Raw genomic sequence first — 23,004 nt, 5'->3', positions numbered from 1 at the left:
GTTTTCTGATTGTTGCAACAACGATCAGCAAACAAACATTCTTCTTCCAGGAATAGATACATTGTAGGAATAGACACATTATGTATCTATTCATGAAAGCAAAAAAAGCCAGTATAGCTTGAGAGAGATATCTCTCGATCTATACGAGCTGTCAGAATGCCGGCAAAAGCCATCATCTGTGTCCCCTCTGCTGTAAATCTCAGACACCTGATATTAAGGTATCGGGTGTCTGAAAAAGGTTAACCCTTTCATTAATGAATGCCTCTGTAGTAAGGGCATCCATTAATGAATGTTAAAAGCTGATTCTCAGCGATTAACAGCCCTCTAAAGCAGCAAATAACTCGTCACGTACAGTGTACGTGACAAGTCATTTGGTCCCTTTGTGGCTGGACGTACAGTGTACGTCTCCCGTCACGAAGGGGTTAATGATGCATTGTCATCATTGCTCTGATTGGTATTGTGGTGGCCATAAAAGTAGGGATTTGTTATAAGTCTTGTAACAAAAGATCAAAAAACAAGTGATTTTATCATAAGCTAAAATATAGATGATGTAATACACAAAGTACTTTTACACTACGATCAACTAATCAGGATCAGTCATAAATCTTAAAGATCTATTACAAATGACTGTATAACAAGCAGTTCAACACACAAGCAGTCATTTGTCTTGAGTGATTGAAAATATTTTGCATGGCCAATCAACTTGGCAGAATCTAAAATTAAAGAAGAGTTCACAAAATCATTCAAATGAAGGGTCTTTGGCTTGCAATTTCTATTCAGTTTGATGGGTTTAGCTGCACTAAAGGATAAATTCAATGATCATGTTGATGGATGCATGGCCACCATTAGAGTATATGTCCAATGTAAGAAACCCAAACACCCTGCATAGCAAGTGCAAAGTAGCACAGAAGACCGCCAAGAATAATAGCCATTTACATTCACAAACTGCTTCACATTAGACGATCTTAACTGTTCAATCAGGAAAATATCTGTACACAGCCCGTCGTGTACTAATCATAAAATACATACATAGGCATCATCACTACTCTGGATGGTGTGGTGCCGCTGCAACATCCTGGAACGTGCATGCTCACTAACTGACGACCTGGGAGAGTATGGGACACCATTGTGGTCTGGAACGTCCATGGCATTAGGAGGGGTAACTTTGTCCATGCAGTCCACCGTAGCTCCTGGTTCTGAAGAAATAAAGAAAAACTGATTAGTACATGTCATCGCTGGAATGCAGCTATGATACCCTAACCACAAAGCTTGGGATAAATGAATGCAGAGATGCTGGACTCTACTATAAGGGTTTTCCACTTTTATCATAAAGGTAGGAAATCAATTGGATCGTGGGAAGTGGGGGATTATGACACAAAGTGGGGTTTCCAGGGTGGACACCCCTAGAGTATGCACCACTCGGAAGATTTGTGGAGGGAAGTAGATTTTCCATCAATTCGCGCAAAGGAGTGAATTACTCTGACCTGCACCAGAAATAATGAAATTTAGATTTGAAAGGGTACGCTTTAACATTATCAGAAAACGCTTGCGCTTGCCCGTCCAACATTTGGGCTTCCGTATTTCTCCCCACTGAATTTCAGAACACACACCCCTTATGTTTTAGCAATGAGATGAGGGGGAAGGTGTTCTTTTCGGTAGTCCATGGGAGGTTACATCAGGCAGGGCTGACAACACTGCTTGGAATTATGTTACAGCAGAGGCAGCATTATCCGCCTACAAAATATCCCTTTTGATTTCTCCCCGATATACTTTTGAAGTACCATTCCTTAAGGACAATGAATGCGATATTCAAAATTAAATGTTGTCATCAACGAAACCATTCCATACAGAGATATCATTTTATCTGACATTTCCAATTTTCTTCTTGGTCCTCAGCAATATTTTTTTGTGCCTAGGATGTCCCAATCATTCAGTTATGTTTTCCCAAGTCTGACAATCGTAACACTTTAAAGCCTTGGTGCCCAACCTGAGACGCTTTTGCACTGAATGTATCTTTTTAGGTCATTTTACTATTGATTTGATATATCAAATGAGGGAAAAGTCATTGAAGCTAGCTGTTGCATGGGCAGCAATAGGCAGGTGGTCCCTGGATGGAAGAGGGGAAAAAAAGGTGGACATAATCCAAACTAATGGCCAAGGATTCAGAGTGAGGAGACCAATTCAAGTCCCTCATTCAACCCTACAGGACACAGACTATTGAGGGAGTATATCCAAAATGCTTCTTGCTGACAAAGGTTCTTAAATTTTAGGCCTTCGTCGAAATAGTCAGGTATCATTTCGATTACGAAGACTTTTAGGCCCTCCGGGTTTGATTTATGAGCTTCGATGAAATGTCGGGGAGTGAATGATCGGTTCCTTTTTAAGGATTTTTCTTTTATGCTCTCCAAACCTAGTCCTTAAGGTTTGTGTGGTACGCCCTACATATAGTTTGACACAAGGGCAAATAATGCCATAAATAACAGCATGACGCACAAATAATAAACTGTTTAATAGGAAACGTTTGTCCTCCAGAAGAATAAACATGTTTTTGTGGCATAGGAAAAAACACGTTTATTCTTCAGTATATATTATTATACAATTTTATCTACTTCTTTCATCATGTCATGCATAACGATGCATTTTACATGCATTTGTATATACATCGATTTTTAAACGTTTTATATTGTTGTTCTACTTTATACATCTAATTATACAGTACTATACATTAATTTTTGTACATACTCTCCCTACCATGTTATGTATTATATGGAGCTTTTACATGTACATATATACATATAGAGTTTTAAACATTTATATCGTGTTTTAATCTTCTATTGAGTTTCTGTAGTTTACGAATGCTCTACATACATATGTATGCCTTATATTCACACATATCATTTTTTTTTATTATATACGTTTTATTTAAATCTTTATATATATATATCTGTTGTGGTAAGAGCTATAGTCTCCAGTCTCCCCCTTACTTGTTTACTGTTTCTTTGATAACGGAGCTTGCTATGGGTCTGTCAGCTCCTGTTATGACACACTGACAGGGACAAAAACCATGTCAGCACTCCGTCCGGTTTTTCGTAGCTCTGATTGGCTGGGAGAGCGGGGTTACAGGTCGACCCAATAGACCCATTTCAAATGAGGCTGAACGCAGCCCGCCCACCACTCACTCAACCACTTCTCATTTATACCATCGAGTCCCGTCCAATCAGGGACCTTTTGTCCCTTCTTAACCTTAGTGAGGAGGAGACTGGAGTCATTACCTGAGGAAGGGGGCGTGCCCGGAAACGCGTCGACACTCCTCCATATCGATCTGCACATAGGACATATCATACAGACTGCTGCTGCCTGCATCTTTGGCCCGGTCTTTGTACTGTTCTAAATGCCTGTTGACAATCCACCCTTGTGAGTACCTGTCAATTTATATTTTATCGTATTATTTGAATAAAACTGATCTGCACTAGGAAAAGGCGCCCCTTTCTCAGCTTATATTTCGGTTAGGGTTTTAAGGGTTAAAAAAGTAGCGAAAAAACGAAAAACATTTTTGAACAAACTACATTTTCACAGTGAATGTGGTTTTCATTAAGTGCCTCCTGGCCGGCCGCTGTACAAAACGGCCGGCTGGGAGCTTCCTGGATCTGAGCGGACGTTTTTAAACATCCCGTCAGCCACGCACACTCGCGCCCCCCCTGCTGTCCTGCTGGTTTAAGGAAACTCCATTCATTACAAAATCGAACATTAACATCAAACAAAATTTTGATCGATATTCATCAAGTGTGTAACGGCATTATCGGGTGATAAAGAAAGATCTTTTGTATGAACGGTCATTCAGAAATCTACTAATGTATGGGCAGCTTTATATAAGGACAGATCACTGTGAAGGTGCCGAGAAAAACCTAGAATTAGCCATGTCGCCTGCTGTAACAAAACACCTAAAAGCTAGTAAAAAATAAAATCACATTTAACGTTTACATTTATAAAAATGAATTTCTGGTATGCTGTGTGAATAGATACACATTACAAAAATGTAGATGGGTTTTCTCAAATTTGACTGCCAAAGGCAAAAGTGGAAATATACCAAGTCCTCTCGGATGTGTATATACAAAGGCCAGGACTATAAGGACTTCTTGAAGAGAGTCCAAGAAGCAGACAGATAACAACCCATTAAGATAATAAGACGAGGCATAAACTCATTCACCAGTGACAGCTGGAATATTTGCATGCACTTTGTAAATTTCCCTTTACGCACACAACTATTTCAACATTCAAACCAATGCAAAAGTAGTTCTTTAAAGTATATGTAAACCCAATCTCCAAAATCTATCATAACATTTATGTAATTTCAAAAATAATTTAATTTTTTTTTAAATTTGCAGCTTTTGATAAAATAATACTTGGTTATCCTGCCTTAAATGTATTTGTTCAGGCACTTGTCACCTTCTCAGTCACCATTCAGGTGGAAAATAAAAGTGGACAGTCCAACACGCATTACCCAGGTATGGTCCTCTGATATCTCCATCAGAAAATAACCCTGGAAAATGCCATGCAGCCATTAGTGGGGTGCATGAATGTAGGCAGGAAGATGCTGCAGGAGATCTGCAGCACTGAAATGCAACAAAAGATGAAAAGTGATTAAAAAAAAATCAATTGTTTATTTTACACAGTACCTTAGTGAACTAATCATCATCCAGTTAGGGTTTACATCTACTTTAAGTAACCAGGCAACTGACGGTTGGAACTATTTGTCCTTTTTTCAATTACCTCTGCTGGTCATCTTGGTCCCACTGTACGTATTTTGTGGCTGATACTGTTGTGTCCCCAACTCATGCTCTCTGATTGCTAGTGTCCCTAGAAGAGTTTCTGAATCCCCATGCCCAGTCTCTTGATGGGGTTTGCTTAATCCTCTTATAGTCTCTCCTTCGCCCATTCTATGCCCTTCTCCAGTACAGTCCTCCTCCATGCTCTCTGAATGTAGTAAAGATGGGTGGAATCTGGGCGGTGGAGGAGTAGGTGCTGCTTGATGCATACATTCTTGTGCGCGAATCTGAAGAAGATTGTGGTAGGTTTCAGGAGGGCTCTGGAAGGAAAGGTTGCCTGTGTCTCCTTGACTCAGGTGCTGGCTGAACAGTTCATTCAACTCCTGTTGCTGTTGCTGGTGTTGTTTTATAAGCTGCATAAAATCAGCGGGGGGCAGGCGTGCATCTGCATGGCCGGTCAGAGAGTGTCGTGGGGACAGCAGACCCTGAAGCATGTGCGGTAGTTGCTGGTGATGCCTTGTATATGTGCTAGGTGTGGGTGACAGCAAGGCCTGCTGCAGAGCAGATGCAGTGTAGTTCTGTTGGGGGGTTTGTGGGAATGAAGGGTACTGTTCTAGCTGAGGAACTTTCAAGGCCTGATGATAGCCAGTGCTACCAGATGAGGTGTACCCCGCACTTCCTTGTGTAGTGTAGCCTGTGGGGGGAGCCCGTTGCTGATCAGAAAACACATGAGGGTGCAGGTGAGACTGGTCATAGTTTGTCGAAGAAGAAAAACGGCCCACATTCAGACTAAAAGAAGAAAAAACGTATAATTATACAGGTCTGCCTATTTTCATAAATTGCATTAACTATTTTTGCTCTGATCTTTTCATGTTCTTAACAATAATTTAATAGTTTAATTTGTGCAAAACTAAAGTAGAATTCTACTCATGGAATAAAAAAAACCAAAAAAACTTGGTCTTGAGTAGCCAAACACATTACATAATATAAGGTAAAGAAAAATGATTTGATTTGACCATTAAAGGAACTGGTAATAACTAAGGATGGGCTCAGGCGTGTTCGCAGCTCCACGTGCCGAGCCCGCCAGGAAGCTGGCAGCGTGCAGCGCCAATCACAGGCACTGAGTCATTTCTCGATCTCGGCAGCTGCGGACTGGGAAAATGTCTCAGCACCTGTGATTGGCGCTGCGCGCTGTTAGCTTCCTGGCGGGCTCGGCACGTGGAGCTGCGAACGCGCCCGAGCCCATCCTTAGTAATAACTTGAACTTAGCGGCTGTCATTTTTGCTTTCTTGGATATGGAGCCTATGCACATTGGGCGTCTTTAGCTGCCTTGAGCAAGACTAGGCTTCTAGTGTGATGCTGGACTTTAAGGACAATAGGTTCACCTGCAAGGCATACCGGCACTCCTAAATCGTCACATAAATGGCCCAAGTTAGGAGTTCAGATAAATTACAGGTGCCTTGGAGCCGCAGTGTGAATTTACATGTATTTGAAAATGTATACAACTAAAACCTCTGCGTTTAACCTTAACTGCTAACACTGTTTAAATTAGGCATTTTGTGCTGACTGGCTGGGGAATGTTTGTATTATAACCACCATTATTGCCTCACTGTTGCTATTAACAGACAGAAAAGTCCTACATGGTCACTTACACCTCTTACACCATCACATTATTTCCTTGAATGTGTAGCAAATAATCTCTAAGGTCTATATGGAAATCTTTAAGACATCTGCTCTGCACAAAATGGGCTGTACACGGAAGCGCTCAGCACCAAGCTTCTAGGATAGTGGACTGTGGTGACAGGCAAGCAGGAATTCTGACACCTAATAGCTCTCCACTCAAGGACAAAAGTTCATTTTCTTATAGTTCTTAACAACACATACAAGTGCCCACAAGACCTTGTATGACCTGCTTTGGAGATGCATACAAGCATGAACATGTGTGTAAATACTACGCCACATAAAAAAAGATTGCAATACATGTCAAACTGCCAATAAATTCAGCACATATAAGGTACTGATTCTCAAGCAAACTTGAAAGACAGCAAACAGCAAAGCAATATTTTTTCTTTTTGCAAACGTTATGACTTCCCATTAATTCAGCCAGACAACCAAGAAAAAAAAGAATTCAAATGCCACATGCACCCGCATTTTCTTCTGCCATATATCCCCCCTCCTCTGCCCACTCTGTTACCTGTGCACCTCAGCACTGTCAGCACTCAGCTGCTTAGATAACGGTCTGTGAGTGTAGCTGCCCATAGAAGCCATGAGCGATGCTCGCTGCATCTGTATTTGGTTGGCACAAGGATTCACTGGGATAGCCCGCGAAGCTCCAGACATGTCTGATGGCTCTTGCACCTGGATGGTGACTTGCTGTGCAGACTGCTGCTGGTTCTGCTGCTGCTGAATGCCCATGCGAGGCAGTGTAACGCTAGCTGGAGGGGAGCCACTGCTAGAGGGCTGGTAAAGACCACTGTGAGAGGGCATCCCCTGATACTGAGTGGATGGTGGGGCCCCTGGGGAAAAAAATTAACCATTAATGATTTAGAATCATCCACTGAGTAAATAATGGCATACTTATTACATCAGGAAAGATACCATGTGTCTGGAGCATGGCACTGGAGGATGGCGGAGGACTGTTTGGCTGTCTGTAGAGGTGGTTGCTGGCTGGGTTTGGGGGAGGGCTAGAAGGCTGGATTCGCAGTCTGAAAGAGAAGGGAGCAACATTAACACTGAAGCACAAAAAGACCCTCCAAAGTATTAGTAGAACAGACAAACTTGGGTAAGTTGTATACAATAGCTTTCCAGTGAACATTCCATTTACATCCACTGTAAGATGTGTATAATCAGTCCAGCTTGTGCAGCTCTCCAGGATTCAGTCCCTACTGGGCATGTACCTGACAATGCATAATGTCAATAAAAGCTGCAGAAATCAAATATTTTCAACCAATTCTGACACTTCATACTAGGGATGCACCGATATATCGGCTGAAAATGGCACTTTGGCTAAATGCTGAAAGTGCCATTTTCCTGCCGATACATCGGCGCATCCGTGATTTATTTCCTTCCCGCTGGGCGCTGCTCTGTGTCCCAACGGGGAGGAGAGAAACTGTGACAGGCGGCAGAGCGCTGCGGGACAAGAGCGATGTGAGCGGCCGGTGTCTCTCCTCCCACACCGCTCGGCCGACTATCACAGTGCGGCAGAGCAGTGTGGGGGTGGACACAACGCTGTCACAGGAGGCTGGGCTCTTCTCTCGCACTGCTCACTCAGCCTCCCGTGACAGCGCGTCAGAGAGGAGAGCAGGCTACAAACACTCAGTGATCAGTGATTGCTGAGTGTTTGTAGATAATTGAGGATATGGTATGGTTAATATATCCTCAATTATGAATGAATGGGAGTGATCTATATCCACTTCTGTTCATTCATAATTGTGGTTATAGTAAACACACTCTGTCCTCATGTTATCAATGAACAGGAACACTCATAGAGGATTCCTGTTCATTGATAACAGGGGATACAGAAAAAGAGATTGAGGACTCTGTGTTCTCAATCTCTTTTTCTATTTTAAAAGGGAATTATCAGGTGTCTGTTTAGACCCCTAATATTTCCCAGTAGCCCCTAAAAGTAGAGTCAAAAATAAACAAATTTAATAAAAAATGAACAATTAAAAAAATTAAAAGTTTATTAAAAAACATTTAAATTAAATATTTTAAAAAATGTAAATAAAAACATTTTCGGTATCGGTTTCGGCCTGACAATTTTTTCTATTTCAGTTTCGTTTTTTAAATTTCTATTTCGGTGCACCTCTACTTCATACCCATTACCTTTGGTGGGTGTATTTAATATGATAAATGAACCTAGAGGTGTTAAGCTTTCCCTTGTTTACATATATGTGATAATAATTGCCTATATGTGACCCATCTTAGTAATTTAATGCAGATAATGTCATCAGTGTACGAAAATCTTTTAAAGTATGTATATCAATTTAAAGCTTCTCCATGGAGAAATCTACATTACCTTTTAATACAGGCAGGTTTATCCCAGATTGGCTGCACTTATTTTTCATTTGGTTCTCAATTCGCCATGTAGGAAAGACACATTACCTCTGAAGCTGGTGGGTAAGCAGGGCTGGCTGATTCTCGCCGGCTGTTACTATGGTGGCCGACTGAAGAGGAGGTGATGGTTGTGCAGAACGGATACAGTCCTGAAATGGAACAACAACTCTGTTATATCTGTCCTTATGGCAGCATTTTACTATTGAGAAAGAATTATGCGGAAGTGCAAAACTTGCCATACACAAGCAGATAACTCTGCCCAACACTTAAAGTGACTCTGCCATGAGAGAAGTGTGGGAGCTGCCATTCCAGGACTCCTTCTAAACATGCTAGATACCTGACTGTCTGACCTCAGTATGTTTTAGTCACTGTCCCAGAACAAGCATGCTGTAAATCGGTGTCAGAATTACTTACCTCTATACTTTTCCACATCAGTGACTCAAACAGCATTACAGTCAAAGCATCAGAAAGGCAGCCAGTATTCTCAAAGCTGAGTTTACTAATGGCAGCCCTTATTAATCTCTTGTGATGGTGTTCCTTTATGCTTTTTGGTTTTAGGTGGTCAAATCTCAGACAATGATGACCAAATTACTGGTGTATTAAATGTCTGCTCTGTGTGCGAACAATAGAAGTAGATGCACTGGAACCACATATATGCACTGCACTGGTGCTTGTACAACCAATTCCTTCATCAGAACCAACAGAAACTGAAGTGCATATAGCCTGTTAAGGCATGTAATTTACAAAGTGGATACAAAGGACCATTTGTAGGCAGCAGTGTGCATGTATATGAGTAACTTTTGTATGTATAAGAAACAAAATGTGGATGCTGCGATGCATGTGATATTCATAGATTGAAGTGTGTGTAAACATGAAGCAAACAGAAGGTAATACAAGGCAATGCTGCCCTTTTGTTGTAGGAGCATTCAAGGAAGCTGTAAAATCATCATCACCATTATAGTGCACACCTGGATGTGCTGCTGCAGGAAATGCTGATGATGCTCATGCTGATACATAATATGTTGCTGCTGAGTGTGTTCCAGAGTCCTCTCATCCATGGATATACCATACATCTTCTGAAGCTGCTCACACTCCTATAAAGAGGAAACATTTACTCAATTATCACATCACATACACTTATCACTAGACACTGGATGTGTTTACCACTTTAAATCCAGCCAACATTTGCGGTGATAGAATTTGAGAGTATGCTAGAGAACTTGTTGCATTGACTGATTCAGGACCCTTAAGGTGCCCATACACTTTACAACCCTCACAAGACTTTTGTCTTGTGAGGGTTGTAAAGTAATTTAAAAAAACGTACGATCTGCCCATCTTGGACGGGCAGATTGTACTTGCGATGACTGCAATGAGGGGCGGGCTTCCGATGACTGCAATGAGGGGCGGGCTTCCGATGACTGCAAACGGGCAGTGTGCACGTGCGCACACCGGCCCGTTCGGCAGTTTGCGAACAAGCAGGCCACTCATTCATTTCTAATCACCATATAGTGGGGAAAAAGGGGAGTAAAAGCGATGGACCTGCAGGGTTTGTCCTATTGGTGTGGCTGGCCAATTAAGATGCTGGTTGCATACCACACAGTTGTACATGGGGAGATGTTTTGCTTTGTATTGCAGGCTTCTTGGATTATTGGATGTTGAAGTGTATTTCTCATTTGATGGATGCGATTTGCATGATGTGTGGGACTATTGCTCTAAGTGTTTCCACCTGGGAGAAAGTTAATCTGTCTATATAAGAATCCCTCCTATGACCGCCCTCACCACGTCAAGGTAAAACATGCCTGAGTTCGGCAGCCACTATGCAGGGACATCACCATGTTGGCTGCTGGTCTTGAATAAACTATCTTTATTGTGACATCAGCAGTGTGTGGTGCTTTCATGGAGCACACGGCACCCGGACTGTGGAGCTTCTAGTGGAGAGGTGAAGTTCCTCTCCATCCTGTATACTATGCTATAGTACTTGTTCCATTGGCTGATTCAGAGCAATTAATCATCATTAAACATGTTTTTGCCTGCAACACACTTCACTCATCAAGTACTTACTACTATACACCAGGGGAAGGTAAACTCCTGCCCTCCAGCTGTAGAGTCCGTGAGGCATTGCACAAGTCTGGCAGCCAAAGGTATGACTCCCAGAGGCAGGTTCATGATGGGATTTGTAGCATCACCACAGCTGGAGAGCCAGAGTTTGCCTACCCCTACCATACAATATGGAGTGGAGTTGCTGGCCGTGGTTGCATGGTAATGTCTACCAACCTGGCAGCACTAAATTAAATCAATGCATCTTTGGTGTGGGTTACTGGTCTTAAATCAACAGTGGTGGCAGATCTTTTTGATGGGCCAAAATCTATTTAAAAAAAATACAATACAATTGTAATAAATACGGAACAGCAAGCATGCGTGGTGTTAAGTAATAAGGGGTGAAAGTGTGGATTATCTGAGAGCAGGGGAAGGGACATTTATACATTATGAAATATTGCCTAGTACAGAGATGTGTCTGTATGTAGTTTAGCCTTCAGTCTACATATAATGAATGCTCATTCAGTGAAGCAGCCAACAGTGATGATGATGACTGGAAATCTCTTATCAGCTGATATGACAGCAAAAAGAGCTGATTGGTTACCACCCCCTGAGCATCTTTATTGCCCTTTGCCCTGCTTGTGGGATAAACCTGAATAAAGATGCATGTTTGATCTGCAAGAGTCTATGTAACATGTATTAGCCGTCACTTGCCATGGTGATGGAACCGAGCATGGCACTCCACTAAAAAGGCAGTGCATGCAGATCACAACAATATCTTCAGCTTTTTTATCTCTTTGTGAATGAAAACTGAAGTGTTCCACCCAATTAGTGACAAACATTAAACAGGGATTCTCACACCTATTTTGTCACTGTATGACCTAGGGATGCACCGATGAAAAATACTAGTATCGATATCGGTGCCGATACAGAGTATTTGGGCGTGAACTCGTACTCGCCCAAATGCTCCAATGCCTAGCCCGATACTTCCTATGTGGAACTATAATGCCCTCACCTTATGTTTATGTATATATTTGCTCGATGTCATCCGACAGTTTATATTACTTACATGCAGATTGTTTTTTGGTCACAAGGTTATACTGATTTTACAAATAATACTAAGGCAAGCTTTCTTTAACCTGCCTATTTTCTTAAGTCCCCCTAAGCCAGCTACCTTGTGCCCCCCTTCCCGGCCTAACAACTGTTTAGAGCCCTGCCTTTAAACACATCCACAGAGTGCACATGCACCGTTCCACAAAAAAAAAACAGTCACTATATGGCTGCACTATCATCCAAAACTAAAAACTGTTGCACTTGTGGCAAAACAAATCCAAAGATTCATGCAAACATTTTGGCATGCAAAGTGCACATTCATTAATACGCAAGTGCTATAATAAATGCCCCTACTGCATGTTAGTAACAGTAACTAGGCAACTTTCTCTTAGGCCCTAGAACATATACACATGGAGAATGATACCTGCTGAAGCTGTTTGATGCTGCTGTTGTGGTGCCCAGTCTTTTCCAAGTGAGCTTTAAAGGCCTGGATTGTGGCAGCTCCATCAGAGAACCTACGTACTGGGGAGAAACGCTCAGCAGGAAGGTGAAGTGTGTTCGAATCTTTATACATGGAACTGAAAGCAGACAAATTCAGTCTTAAAATGAGCATTGTGGTAGACTTCTATATTCTAAACATACCCATTATGGTTAAGTATTAAAGGAACTCTGTCCCTTTGCTCTAGTAATTAGAGAATCCATGTTTATGTAAAGTTTTTTTTCCATCAGAAAGATCTCTCTGGGGCTGGACTGCGATAATGCCCTTATGTCCGTGTGTTAATTGATGTCTGTAGGTCGAGTGACAAGGTAACAGAATCTTGTGCACCCTAGTGAGCATAGCTGTAATTCTTACACCTCTCAATACTCTGCTCTTTACCAAACTCATCTAATAGACTTTAGTACCTATATACAACTTCCTCCAAGTCTGATTGATGTTTAACCATAGGGCTTTCTGTATGCGAGAGATATAAAGCACTGGTTCTCAACCTGTGTAACCTCAGGACCCACATTTGTCCTTGGTCATTAGTACTGCCCCATAATCTCTCTGGTCCTGCTATAAAGGAAATTACGGCAGAAATCAAGTAATGGTCAATGGTGACCATTGCCCTAGAAACAGTGTGACGGGATGGGAAATTGTATAATTTTGAGTTGTCCTCACAGTAAGAGGTGAGGGAACAGCAGCAGTAGGGACACCTGTCGTTTGTTTTGTTTTTTTTTTAAATCCTCTAAGATGGAAATTCTATCTGTGGGGAGATATCACTTAATTTCCTGTTACATCTCTGGAACAGGAAATTAAGTGAGATCTCTTCAGCAGGTCAAAGACATCAAAATATTACTCGATAGGGGCTTCCACCCTTCCCTACTTTATCAAACTCAAGAAAAGGAAAGTAAGGAAAAGGACAAGAAAAGAAAAGGACAAGAAAGGGAAAAGAAAAGGGACAAGAAAAGGAAGAAAGAAAGAAAAATAAAGAAAAAAATTGGCTTCACATACATGATAATGATTAAAAAATAACAACTGCACATTTTAATATATCTGGCTGGAGTTCAGTTTTAAGTATGCAGAAATTCTAAAAACAAAACATCCTAATACTTTAAAACAGCTCATTCAAAGATTTTGCAACTTAAGGCCAACCACATCCTCTTGTTTACTTATAGCAGAACAAATGTCCTGAGAGGTTAAAGGGAAAAATAAAGCCAGGATTTTGCACAAGGTCACAACTCAGCTGACTCTGCTGAGAAAACACTGCACCCCCTCCTCTATTTGCTCCAGCGTGGCAATCAGTGGGCGTTGGACAAAGTTTGCATGCTTACGTATACATTGACTGGTCAAAGGTTGTAGGGAAACGTTGCAGCACGCTTCCCAGGAAAATGCAGGGCATTTTGCTCTCCAATCATTAATACACAACAACAATCGATACATACATTCCAGATGGACAGATTTAAAGAAACAGGATTCAATTTTGAATTATAACTAAAATGTCAAAATCTACATAACAGCTTCGGCAATATTCCTGGCGAGCGGTGACACTGGTGCAAGGCTTGAGATTATATCTATACCATTCTGGTGTACCAATGGCTTCAGGACATTGCTGTTATACAATGTGAAGGATTTGCATACATGTTAGAATACTATAGAGAAGGGTTAACAGAGGAGATCCCCCCATTTTGTCCTGGTGACCATTGTCACCAGGAGTGAAAGTAAGGGATAGTTGTCGCTGTAACCAAGTGGGGACACTTGGTTACAGTGACAACTATCCAAAAGAGGTTTTCGTCTCACTTCCTGTTATGTCAATGGGAACAGGAAGTGATGGTAAATCTCACAAATGAAACACAGACAGGAAAAAAGGAAAAAAATCACTGTTCTATCCTCTATCCAAACATGTAAAAATAGGTTTTTGTTCTTACCGTAAAATCCTTTTCACGGTGTCCATTGAGGGACACAGCGCTAAAGACTTCTGATATTTAGGGTTATGCTGTTGCCTCTAGAAGAAATTAGAGGCAGTAGCATAACCCCACATTTCGGAATTGGTCAGAGCTGTGTCCCTCAATGGACAATAGAGAAAATAAGATTTTGTTCTTACTGTAAAATCCTTTTCTCTCAGGGCCCAGTCACACCATATTCAGCGCGTTCCGAGCTTGGAGCGCACTGGATCGCATAGATCAGGTTAGGCGCGTTCTGGAGCTTAGTGGTGCCATTTATGTCAATACCACCACAGACACGCCCCCCCCCCCCCCCCCCCCCCCGCACCGTTACTTGAGGTACAGAATGCCCTCCGTTCCAGTGCAGTGCGATCAGAAAAGATACAGAGGGCAATCCTGTACCTCGTGTTCTGGTGCGGGTGATTGACATGAATGGCACCGCCAAGGCCTCTCCTGCCCTAGCCTGATCTATGCGATCCAGTGCGTTCCGAGCTCGGACCACGCCGGAATTCACAGGATATGGTGTGACTGGACCCTTAGTCCATTAAGGGACACAGCTGTATAGAATTCCAAAATGCAGGGTTATGCTGCTGCCTCTAATTTCTCCTAGAAGCAGCAGCATAACCCTGCGTCTCAAAATTCTGCAGAGCTGTGTCACTCAATGGATTATAGAGAAAGAAACTTTTTGGATCTCAGTATACTTTTGAGCAAAGAGGCCACTGCAGGAACTGTGCATTCTGTAGCTCCCCCACTGCAGTGATCTACTACCTTAGTAGTATGGCGATTGTGTTTCGGCTATACTGTGCCCATTGCTCCATGTATTCAGATTGCTGTTAGGATGTACTTACCGGTGCTGGTCGGGGACAAGGTGAGGGGGCCAAATTCTATTTCTAAAAGACTGCTGCCCCAGTTGTCGCTGTAGTTCTGGAGGAATCTCAGCTGTAGGACAAGTCATGGCCAATGTGTGTCTCTTGGTGCGATTAGCAAGATACCTAGAATACATGTATACTGGTTAGTTCTACAACATTATCTGATAAATCAGGGCAGCATTAATATGTGAAATATAAACTGATCTGTGCTGGCATCTAAAGAATGGAATACTCCAAATCCATACAACAATTCAATAACAAAAAATATACTGTACATAATTGTTTTATTTTTAATTTCAGAAAAACTATTTGACAGTCAGTCAAAAGGAATTTGTATGTTATTCCCATGTTTCCTTGCGTTTTCCCTGAGTGTCTCCCTTTCCCCATACAACCCAAAACACCACATTGGTAGCTCAAACTCTCAAGTCCTCTTACTGAATCTATCTGCATTATTGTGGTAAGGATATTAGACTGAAAGCTTCTTAGAAGACACACTCATGAGAATCACCAATATTCTACAGCATTTGGCAGAGCCATATTATACAGGACAGTACACAGAGAAAAAAAAGAAACCGTTAAACGCTATACAAATATGCCACCTAGTGTTGAACTAAGAAACTGCATACACATTGTATAAGTTCACTAGCTTGATGGGTTTGGTTCAATCATTCAAAGGAGGATTAGTTACCGAGTTTAAAGCCCATTTCCCCCTTTGTGGAGGCACTTTTAAAAAAAAACATGCCAGCAGTGTACACTGAGTGTACATGAAGCAGACATATGCCGTTGCTGTATATGAACACAGAAGCTTACATTTTGTGTTAGCCTTCATAACCTCATGAAAAAATGGCTGCCTCCGTGCTTTGCAAGAAATATGTTAAAGTTACCACTCAGCTCTCTCTACCCCTCATCAATTAGTATTCATAGTGGTGACCGCCCCCCCCCCCTTCCCGGACAGTGTATTGTGAGCAAAGGCAGAGCTGGCGTTTAGTAATCGTGTGACACAGAATCACAGGGAGGGGGGCAGCTGTTTACCACCTGCTTTACAATCCGACCCGTGTCAGACAATGTCCTGTGGAGAACATTTTGAATTTCTAGGACTCAGGCATACTAAAAATTCCATAAAGAAAATGAAGAAAGCCTGTAATGCGAGTCATGAAATGTGCACACATATACATCATTACTGCACCTCTTCATCACCCCAATAAATGTTAATCACTTAGAGATGGAAATAGACCTTAAAAAGGTGCCCAGACCCTATTTAATGAAAATCTTCCAAGCTAAAATTCCAAGCAAATATTGGCTCTTCCTACTAGGGGAAACCATAGGTGTGACTCAACACTGCGATGTAAAAGTGGATTCACAGAGTGTAATTTAAAAACAGGCAACTATTTAAGCTGACTATTCAATAATTCCATTATGAATAGAGAAAGGTGACTTTGTTAAGGCAAAAATCACCTACATTATAGCTTAGTAAATTGAGGCTAAAAGAGGTCATATTGAAAGACCATGCCCTATTTAAAAGGATTTGTTTACTCATAAATAATGCTGCAGCTCGCGGTATACTGAGCTTAGTGTGACGGGAGGACGCTAGTTTGTGTCCTCCCGTGACTCTTAGGAGAACTATGGGGAAAAGCATTGACCCCATAGTTCTCCTTTTATATCACTTTAAAGATCTATACAGTATAGGTTTTATACCTGATGTCATTCCAGATTCACTCTAAATCCAGAGGGCCTAAAGTATTTGGATTCTGAAGGGAAATGTGTTGTGCACTTCACATAGTCACATAACAGGCTTCAATTTCCAGAACCAATGAATGAAGTATAGAATCTGAACTTTTCATTTGGGTATTTTAAACTCTCCTTTTAGAATGAAATCTCAATCATCAAAAATGTGTTTTACTGGAACACTGACATCTAGAGGTCAGTTTATGTACACTACTCATTCCTTTTGGTGTCCTTACTCATTTAGACTTTTCTGTCAGAAAATGTTTTATACATTTATTGTATTATTTCTTATTAATTAAAAATAGGGCTGGTAATGATTAAAATTTTCGTGTTCGATTAATCAAAATTCTTTTTAATCGATTAATTATAACGCACATACAGATCCAACTATACATTATGTACACACACACAGCAATGAAGTAATAAAATGAACTAGGATCACAATAATCCAGCACGTTATTAATCTCACGTGCCCCACTCAATATGGCCGCCGCATGAGTGGGGCAACCCAGAATAATAACGTGCTGGATTAGTGTGATCCTAGTTCATTTTATTACTTCATTGCTGTGCTGTATGTGTATAGGCCAATGCCTTGGCTAGCGCAGAAAGTTTCAAAAACATTTTAATCGATCAAAAAGATTAACGATTAATCGAGAAATGAATCGTTAATTTGCACAGCCCTAATTAAAAACACTGTAAAATCTTACATTGCCTTCTCAGTAATTTTGTGTGGAACTAAACATGCAAAATGTGCATTCTATTACATAAGTATCTCCGCCTGCATAAATAAACCTGGCATATTAGAAGAAAAAGGAAGTAGAAAAATGAATGTAAATAAAACATGAAAGTTTCACTTTTAAATAACTACATTGCAAAGTAAATAAAGCTGCAAAGGCAAGTTGTATGAGGGCCGGTGCACACCTAGGTGACACCTGACCGTGCACAATTCCGCGCGGATTGCCGTGCGGTCAGGAATCGCCAAGGTGTGAACCGATTGCGCTGTCTGTGCCATTATTTTCTAATAGCACCCCAGCCGTGCATTGCGCATCGCAAAAAAAAAAGGTACATGTACCTTTTTTCTGCGATTGCCGTGCGGATGTCACCCCATTGAAATCAATGGGGCTGCGCGGCAATCGCTGCCTGCATTGTGCAGGACCGCGCGATCCTGGATCCCAGAGGTCTGCACAGGGCCTTAACTGGACTGCCGATCAGCAGTATATGTCAGCTATAAAGGGGTAGGTTCATTTACCTTTTGATATATATGATTTTAAAGAAAAATGAATTCCAAAAATCTCTACGTGAACCGCAGCTACCTGATTAGAATATAACTGTCAAAATACTCAAGGGCAACCTTGTGAAGATAGATATGAAAGCTGCCCTTATTGACTTGTTTTCACTTGTGCAGGCCTGATGCCTGATGGCCATCATTCTTATCCGTGGTATGCTATTTAGGAAATCAATCTAGAACAAGATTGAAGGACAGAATTTTAGACTTCCTGTCTGCTTGTTCCAGGCAGCAACATAAGAATTAGGACGTCAAATCGAAAAGCCTGCATCTTAAAAAACAACAAGTCAGTAATGGGAGCACCTAGATTTTTATCATCATTGGTTTACTATAAAGTGGACTGAAACTATTTTCAGCCCTTCGCTAATCTAAAATGCAAAGGTGTGAAATATTTACCTAGTAGCATCTCCAGTCTTCTACTCAGCCTCTAAAACCAGAGCAGAGCCAATATCCACACAAAAGTGTGTCAGGTACTGAAGACACCTCAGTGGTCAAAGCTCTTGAAGACAGCAAAGTTTGGACTTGTCCTCCAGGAAGTTTTATTGGAAAAGAAACTCTATACTCCTCTTGCTGGAATAAACTCTTGCCTTAAAGTGCATTTCCACTTCTGCTGCCAAATACGCCTAAAAAAATATTTTAAAAATGCTTCTTGCAGTTTAAACTGTTTATACTTGGGTTAGGGTTTTAAGGGCTAAAATGTATTCTTGCTTATCTTTCTTTGCAATGTTTGGAGGGGCTGTGAGGGGGTTCTGAGGTGGTTCATCCGTTGTATTTTAATTAAGTGAATGAGAGAAACACAATCCTCAAATTTCAGCCCAAATTATTTCCATTAGGACTGAGAAAAACCTGGAATCAGCCATTTTGCCTTGCCTTAACAAAATATCTTAAAAGGTAAGACTTTGTTTTTTTATTATGCTGTGTGAATAAGATCACATAAACATATAGGGGGGATTTATCAAATTTGACTGCAAAAGTGGAGATACACCAAGTTCAATGTTTTCTCAGGGGTTTTAGTACCCCGAGAATCACAAGAGTCCATCCAGGATGACAAAAAGAAGATCAGTCTTTCTAAAAGCAGTGGCATTTAATAGAATACAAGGCAGAGTCTGGACAAGGGGCGTTTGGACATCCTGATCCCACTTGTCCAATCTCAGAACGCCTTGTATTTAAAAAAAAAAGAATACGAGAAATTTTCTGAAAGAATAAGAAGCTGCAGAGCGCGAGTGATCCACTGTAATTGCTGTGCTCCAGCCTCCAATGCCCATATTACTGCCAGAACTTCAGCGGAGACATCACTGGCAGGGGCTGCATGTAAGTAATATTTTTCAAGACATACACAGCAGCCACCAGTGAGGCCCTCATCAGTAGAGGTACTTTAATGGTACCCAGTTAAGTGCTAACACTTTAAATGGTGCCCCAATAAAGTTAGCCCACACTTGAGCTTTAAGACTCTCTGTCCCTCAATGGACAAGAAAGAAATAGAGACGTTTGTATCCGTTATAAGATCTGGGAACTTTAAAAGGAGAACTATGGGGTCAGTGTTTTTCCCCATAGTTCTCCTTAGGGTAACGGGGGGACACAAACTAGCGTCCTCCCGTCACCCTAAGCTCAGCATACCGCGAGCTGCTGCTCGTGGTATACTGAGACACCGCAGCTGAAGCGGATCCTGACAATTATGTCTGGATCCTCCCAGAGCCAGCTGTACCCGCCAGTCCATTCCGCCAGTCAGCGCTGGAGGATCGGAGCGGGGAGGATCCAGAAGTGAGCGAACCACGGTATGTGTTCGCTCACTTCCCAATCTACTGAGCCGACCTATGACAGTCTCATTGTCACAGGTCGGCTAGAACTATGAGGTGAGTAAAAAGCACTCACCTCATAGTTCTCCTTTAAAGAGTAATTGTGCTGGAAAAGATTGAACCATGTAAGTAAACTGGTGTGGTTAATCGGTCAGTGTTTTTGCTCATGTAATTCCAGTTAAGCAGGAAATGCCTTGAAAAAGAATTGAAAAATGATAAAGTTCACAGAAATCTCATATGTGTTTGAGTTACCTTTGCACAGCCTCCTGGTCAGGCTCTCCATCTGAGCTCTCTTCATCCACTGGGGTAACTGCAGGCACTGCCTATGACACAAAGCAAAACATAAAGCAATCAATAAACCTTATTCGTGGGGCCACATTTCTATTTCAGATCCATATTCCCAAATGCAAAGCTCTGTGGTCATTTTTACTAAATCCTAAGTTTGTTTTTTTAATTTGACCTCTACTCAAAATGTAAAAAAATTTATCCACATTTACAAACAACTGTCACTAAGCAATCAATTCTAACGTCACTGTAAACTGTTTATTCAGCATACAGTACTTCCTGAGGAGGAACGTCAACAACAAGGGTGTGGACATTTAAGAAAAAAACTACTTGTCCAAGGACTAAAGCGGGGGCCCAATCTACTTGTCCCTCATGACAAACTTGTGATACAAAAAAGGGGAAGGTCCGTTCACCAAAAGGTAACTGCATCGAATTTTACACCCCTGCAACAATCAACCAGTGCTACCGAATTCATACATTAATACATCAGTTGTTGGCTCTCGGGCGTGCACTACCTTATCCCTCTCTGAGCAGTAATGACATCACACCAGTGTTCATCCCCATACAAGTGTCGTTAGTCTTGAAGCTAGTGTTAAATTCCCCTCTTCCCAGACTCCCAAAAGGTAGATCCCACCCTCCACCTGGACAGGAAGAATACCAGTATAGGTCACACCGCCACATCAAAACTGTATAAACAATTATTATTTGAAGCCAGTTTTTTTTTAATAAAGAGAGATTTCTTGTTGGAAAGGGCTATTGCTATTACACTCTTGGTGCTAATGAAATCACCACACTTGCCTTCTGCTTTAAACATGTACACTTTCTGGCATTTGCAGCATTACGCCATACATGGTAGTAATATATCTGTGCCCATTATGTTATTTACATTACCAAATAACTATTGTAAAAGACATAAAAAAGGCACTGAAGTAATATGTATAGCTGCTTATTTTGCAAAAACAAAAGGTGCATCTACTTTTCAGAACATTTCAGACACCAGGAATTTCAAGAAGCCATGGCGCCACATCTGACCCATGCACTGTCTAGGGATGTCCCGATACCGATGCTAGCATCGGAATCGGGCCCGATACAGGGCATTTTGACAAGTACTTGTACAAATGCCCCGATGCCTCGCGCCGAAGCTTGCGCTGTTTTTTGTCTTTTTTTTTTCTTACCTTCCGTGGTGGCTGGGGTCCTCTGGGAAGGCTGGAGGAGCGTCACATCACTGCTGTGGGCGGAGCTCCAGGTGGGGTCTAATGTAGTTGGCCGGTGACCTGGAGCTCCGCCCACAGCAGTGACGCGACGCTCCTCCGCTCCTTCCGTGGTGGCTGGGGTGCTCTGGGAAGGCTGGAGGATCGTCACGTGACTGCAGTGGGCGGAGCTCCAGGTGGGGTCTAATGTAGTTGGCCGGCGACCTGGAGCTACGCCCACAGCAGTGACGCGACGCTCCTCCGCTCTGCCGCTCAGCGCCGCCGACGTCGTCCTCACATGAGAGGAAAAAAAGGTATCGGCAGCTCGTGAGGCACCTCCATTGCACAGGCACCATCAAGTAAGGGCCTGTGTTAACAAGACACCCAGCTTGTCCATTTGTGCATGTTAGGTGAATGAGAAGGGTAGACAGCTGTGACACCACTTATTTTGGCACTAGGGGACATCTCTCATGGTTATTTCCCTTTATTCTGGGTCCAAGAATGGCTGATTCTTTCTGTGAACTTGAGATTGTTATCCTGATCAGTTGATGACTTTCTCTTGTCCATGGTTACCTTAAACCTTTATCAGCTGTACCTCATGCATCAGATCTGAAGGAAGAAGAAAAGATTTGTTGCCCATTGCAGCTAATAGTCGCATCATTCCGTTCTACCCAGTGATGCAATAAGGACAACTAGAACTGGATTGGTTGGCACGGGCAATGTATTGACTTTCCTCCAGTGTTCTACAAGAGTTCAAATGTTTATTACAATCCATGTTGCTGTAAAAGTGTTTTAGTGTCAGCACCAGGGCTGAACCAGATTGTATGAAGGTTCATGCAGCTCAATGCACCTCATGTTCACAGTTCTTGACTATTTAATGGTTTGATTTAAAAAAATAAAATAAAGTAAGGGCCTGTGTTCAAATCATGTTTGGAATCGGATAGATCATGTTACTATCTATGGATCATGATTTTAAACTAATACTCTATATGAAGTACACACTATAGTACACACACTATTAGTTTAAATCATGATCTATAGTACATACATAATATGTACACACACCATTAATAGTCTACATATTATGTATGTACTATAGATCATGATTTAAACTAATAGTGTGTGTACTATAGTGTGTACTTCATATAGAGTATTAGTTTAACATTTTAAAGTTTTATTGCCATATACTATGATTGCATTTCATACCCACATCATGACTTACTATACTGCCATAGCACCTCTGTCAACCTTTTACAAATACTGTCTGAACTAGGAAAGCTTGTTAATAGAATAAACTTAAAGGCAATACTTCTGAGCCACCGAACTGCTAGATTCTGTTTGGAGGTGTGATGCTATAGAGAGTTCCTATAAAATGTGTTATCCAATCAGATAGTACTGTACTATGGACTGTACTGTACTATGGATCATGATTAACCTAATCATGTTATCAGGGGCGTAACTAGAAATCACAGGGCCCCATAGAAAAAGTATCGGTAATTGGTATCGGCAAGTACATGAGGG

The 23,004-nt window shown here is 41.6% G+C and overlaps 1 protein-coding gene and 1 long non-coding RNA gene across 2 annotated transcripts in view; one reads left to right on the top strand and one right to left on the bottom strand.

Moving 5' to 3' along the window:
• Positions 1-10,782, top strand: part of LOC108797076 — a 14,328-nt gene extending 3,546 nt beyond the window's left edge. Inside the window, exons 2-3 of the long non-coding RNA XR_001941852.1 lie at positions 9,188-9,192; positions 10,768-10,782. This is a non-coding gene — a long non-coding RNA (uncharacterized LOC108797076). The remainder of the gene's footprint in view (positions 1-9,187; positions 9,193-10,767) is intronic.
• The window catches only part of SIK3 (SIK family kinase 3), a 60,769-nt gene that overhangs the window by 5,702 nt on the left and 32,063 nt on the right, over positions 1-23,004 (bottom strand). The window contains exons 13-21 of the mRNA XM_018568642.1: positions 20,261-20,331; positions 15,182-15,325; positions 12,337-12,490; positions 9,791-9,916; positions 8,871-8,971; positions 7,365-7,471; positions 6,961-7,282; positions 4,771-5,555; positions 1,030-1,196 (exon numbers count right to left, since the gene is read on the bottom strand). Of these exons, the coding sequence (XP_018424144.1) occupies positions 1,030-1,196; positions 4,771-5,555; positions 6,961-7,282; positions 7,365-7,471; positions 8,871-8,971; positions 9,791-9,916; positions 12,337-12,490; positions 15,182-15,325; positions 20,261-20,331 (1,977 nt within the window). The remainder of the gene's footprint in view (positions 1-1,029; positions 1,197-4,770; positions 5,556-6,960; positions 7,283-7,364; positions 7,472-8,870; positions 8,972-9,790; positions 9,917-12,336; positions 12,491-15,181; positions 15,326-20,260; positions 20,332-23,004) is intronic.

This window comes from Nanorana parkeri, unplaced genomic scaffold, assembly GCF_000935625.1.
Source record: "Nanorana parkeri isolate BGI_ZX_2015 unplaced genomic scaffold, ASM93562v1 scaffold1222, whole genome shotgun sequence".
NCBI lineage: Eukaryota > Metazoa > Chordata > Amphibia > Anura > Dicroglossidae > Nanorana > Nanorana parkeri.
The sequence above is the reverse complement of the archived record's forward strand: the minus strand, read 5'-3'. Positions and strand labels throughout refer to the sequence as shown.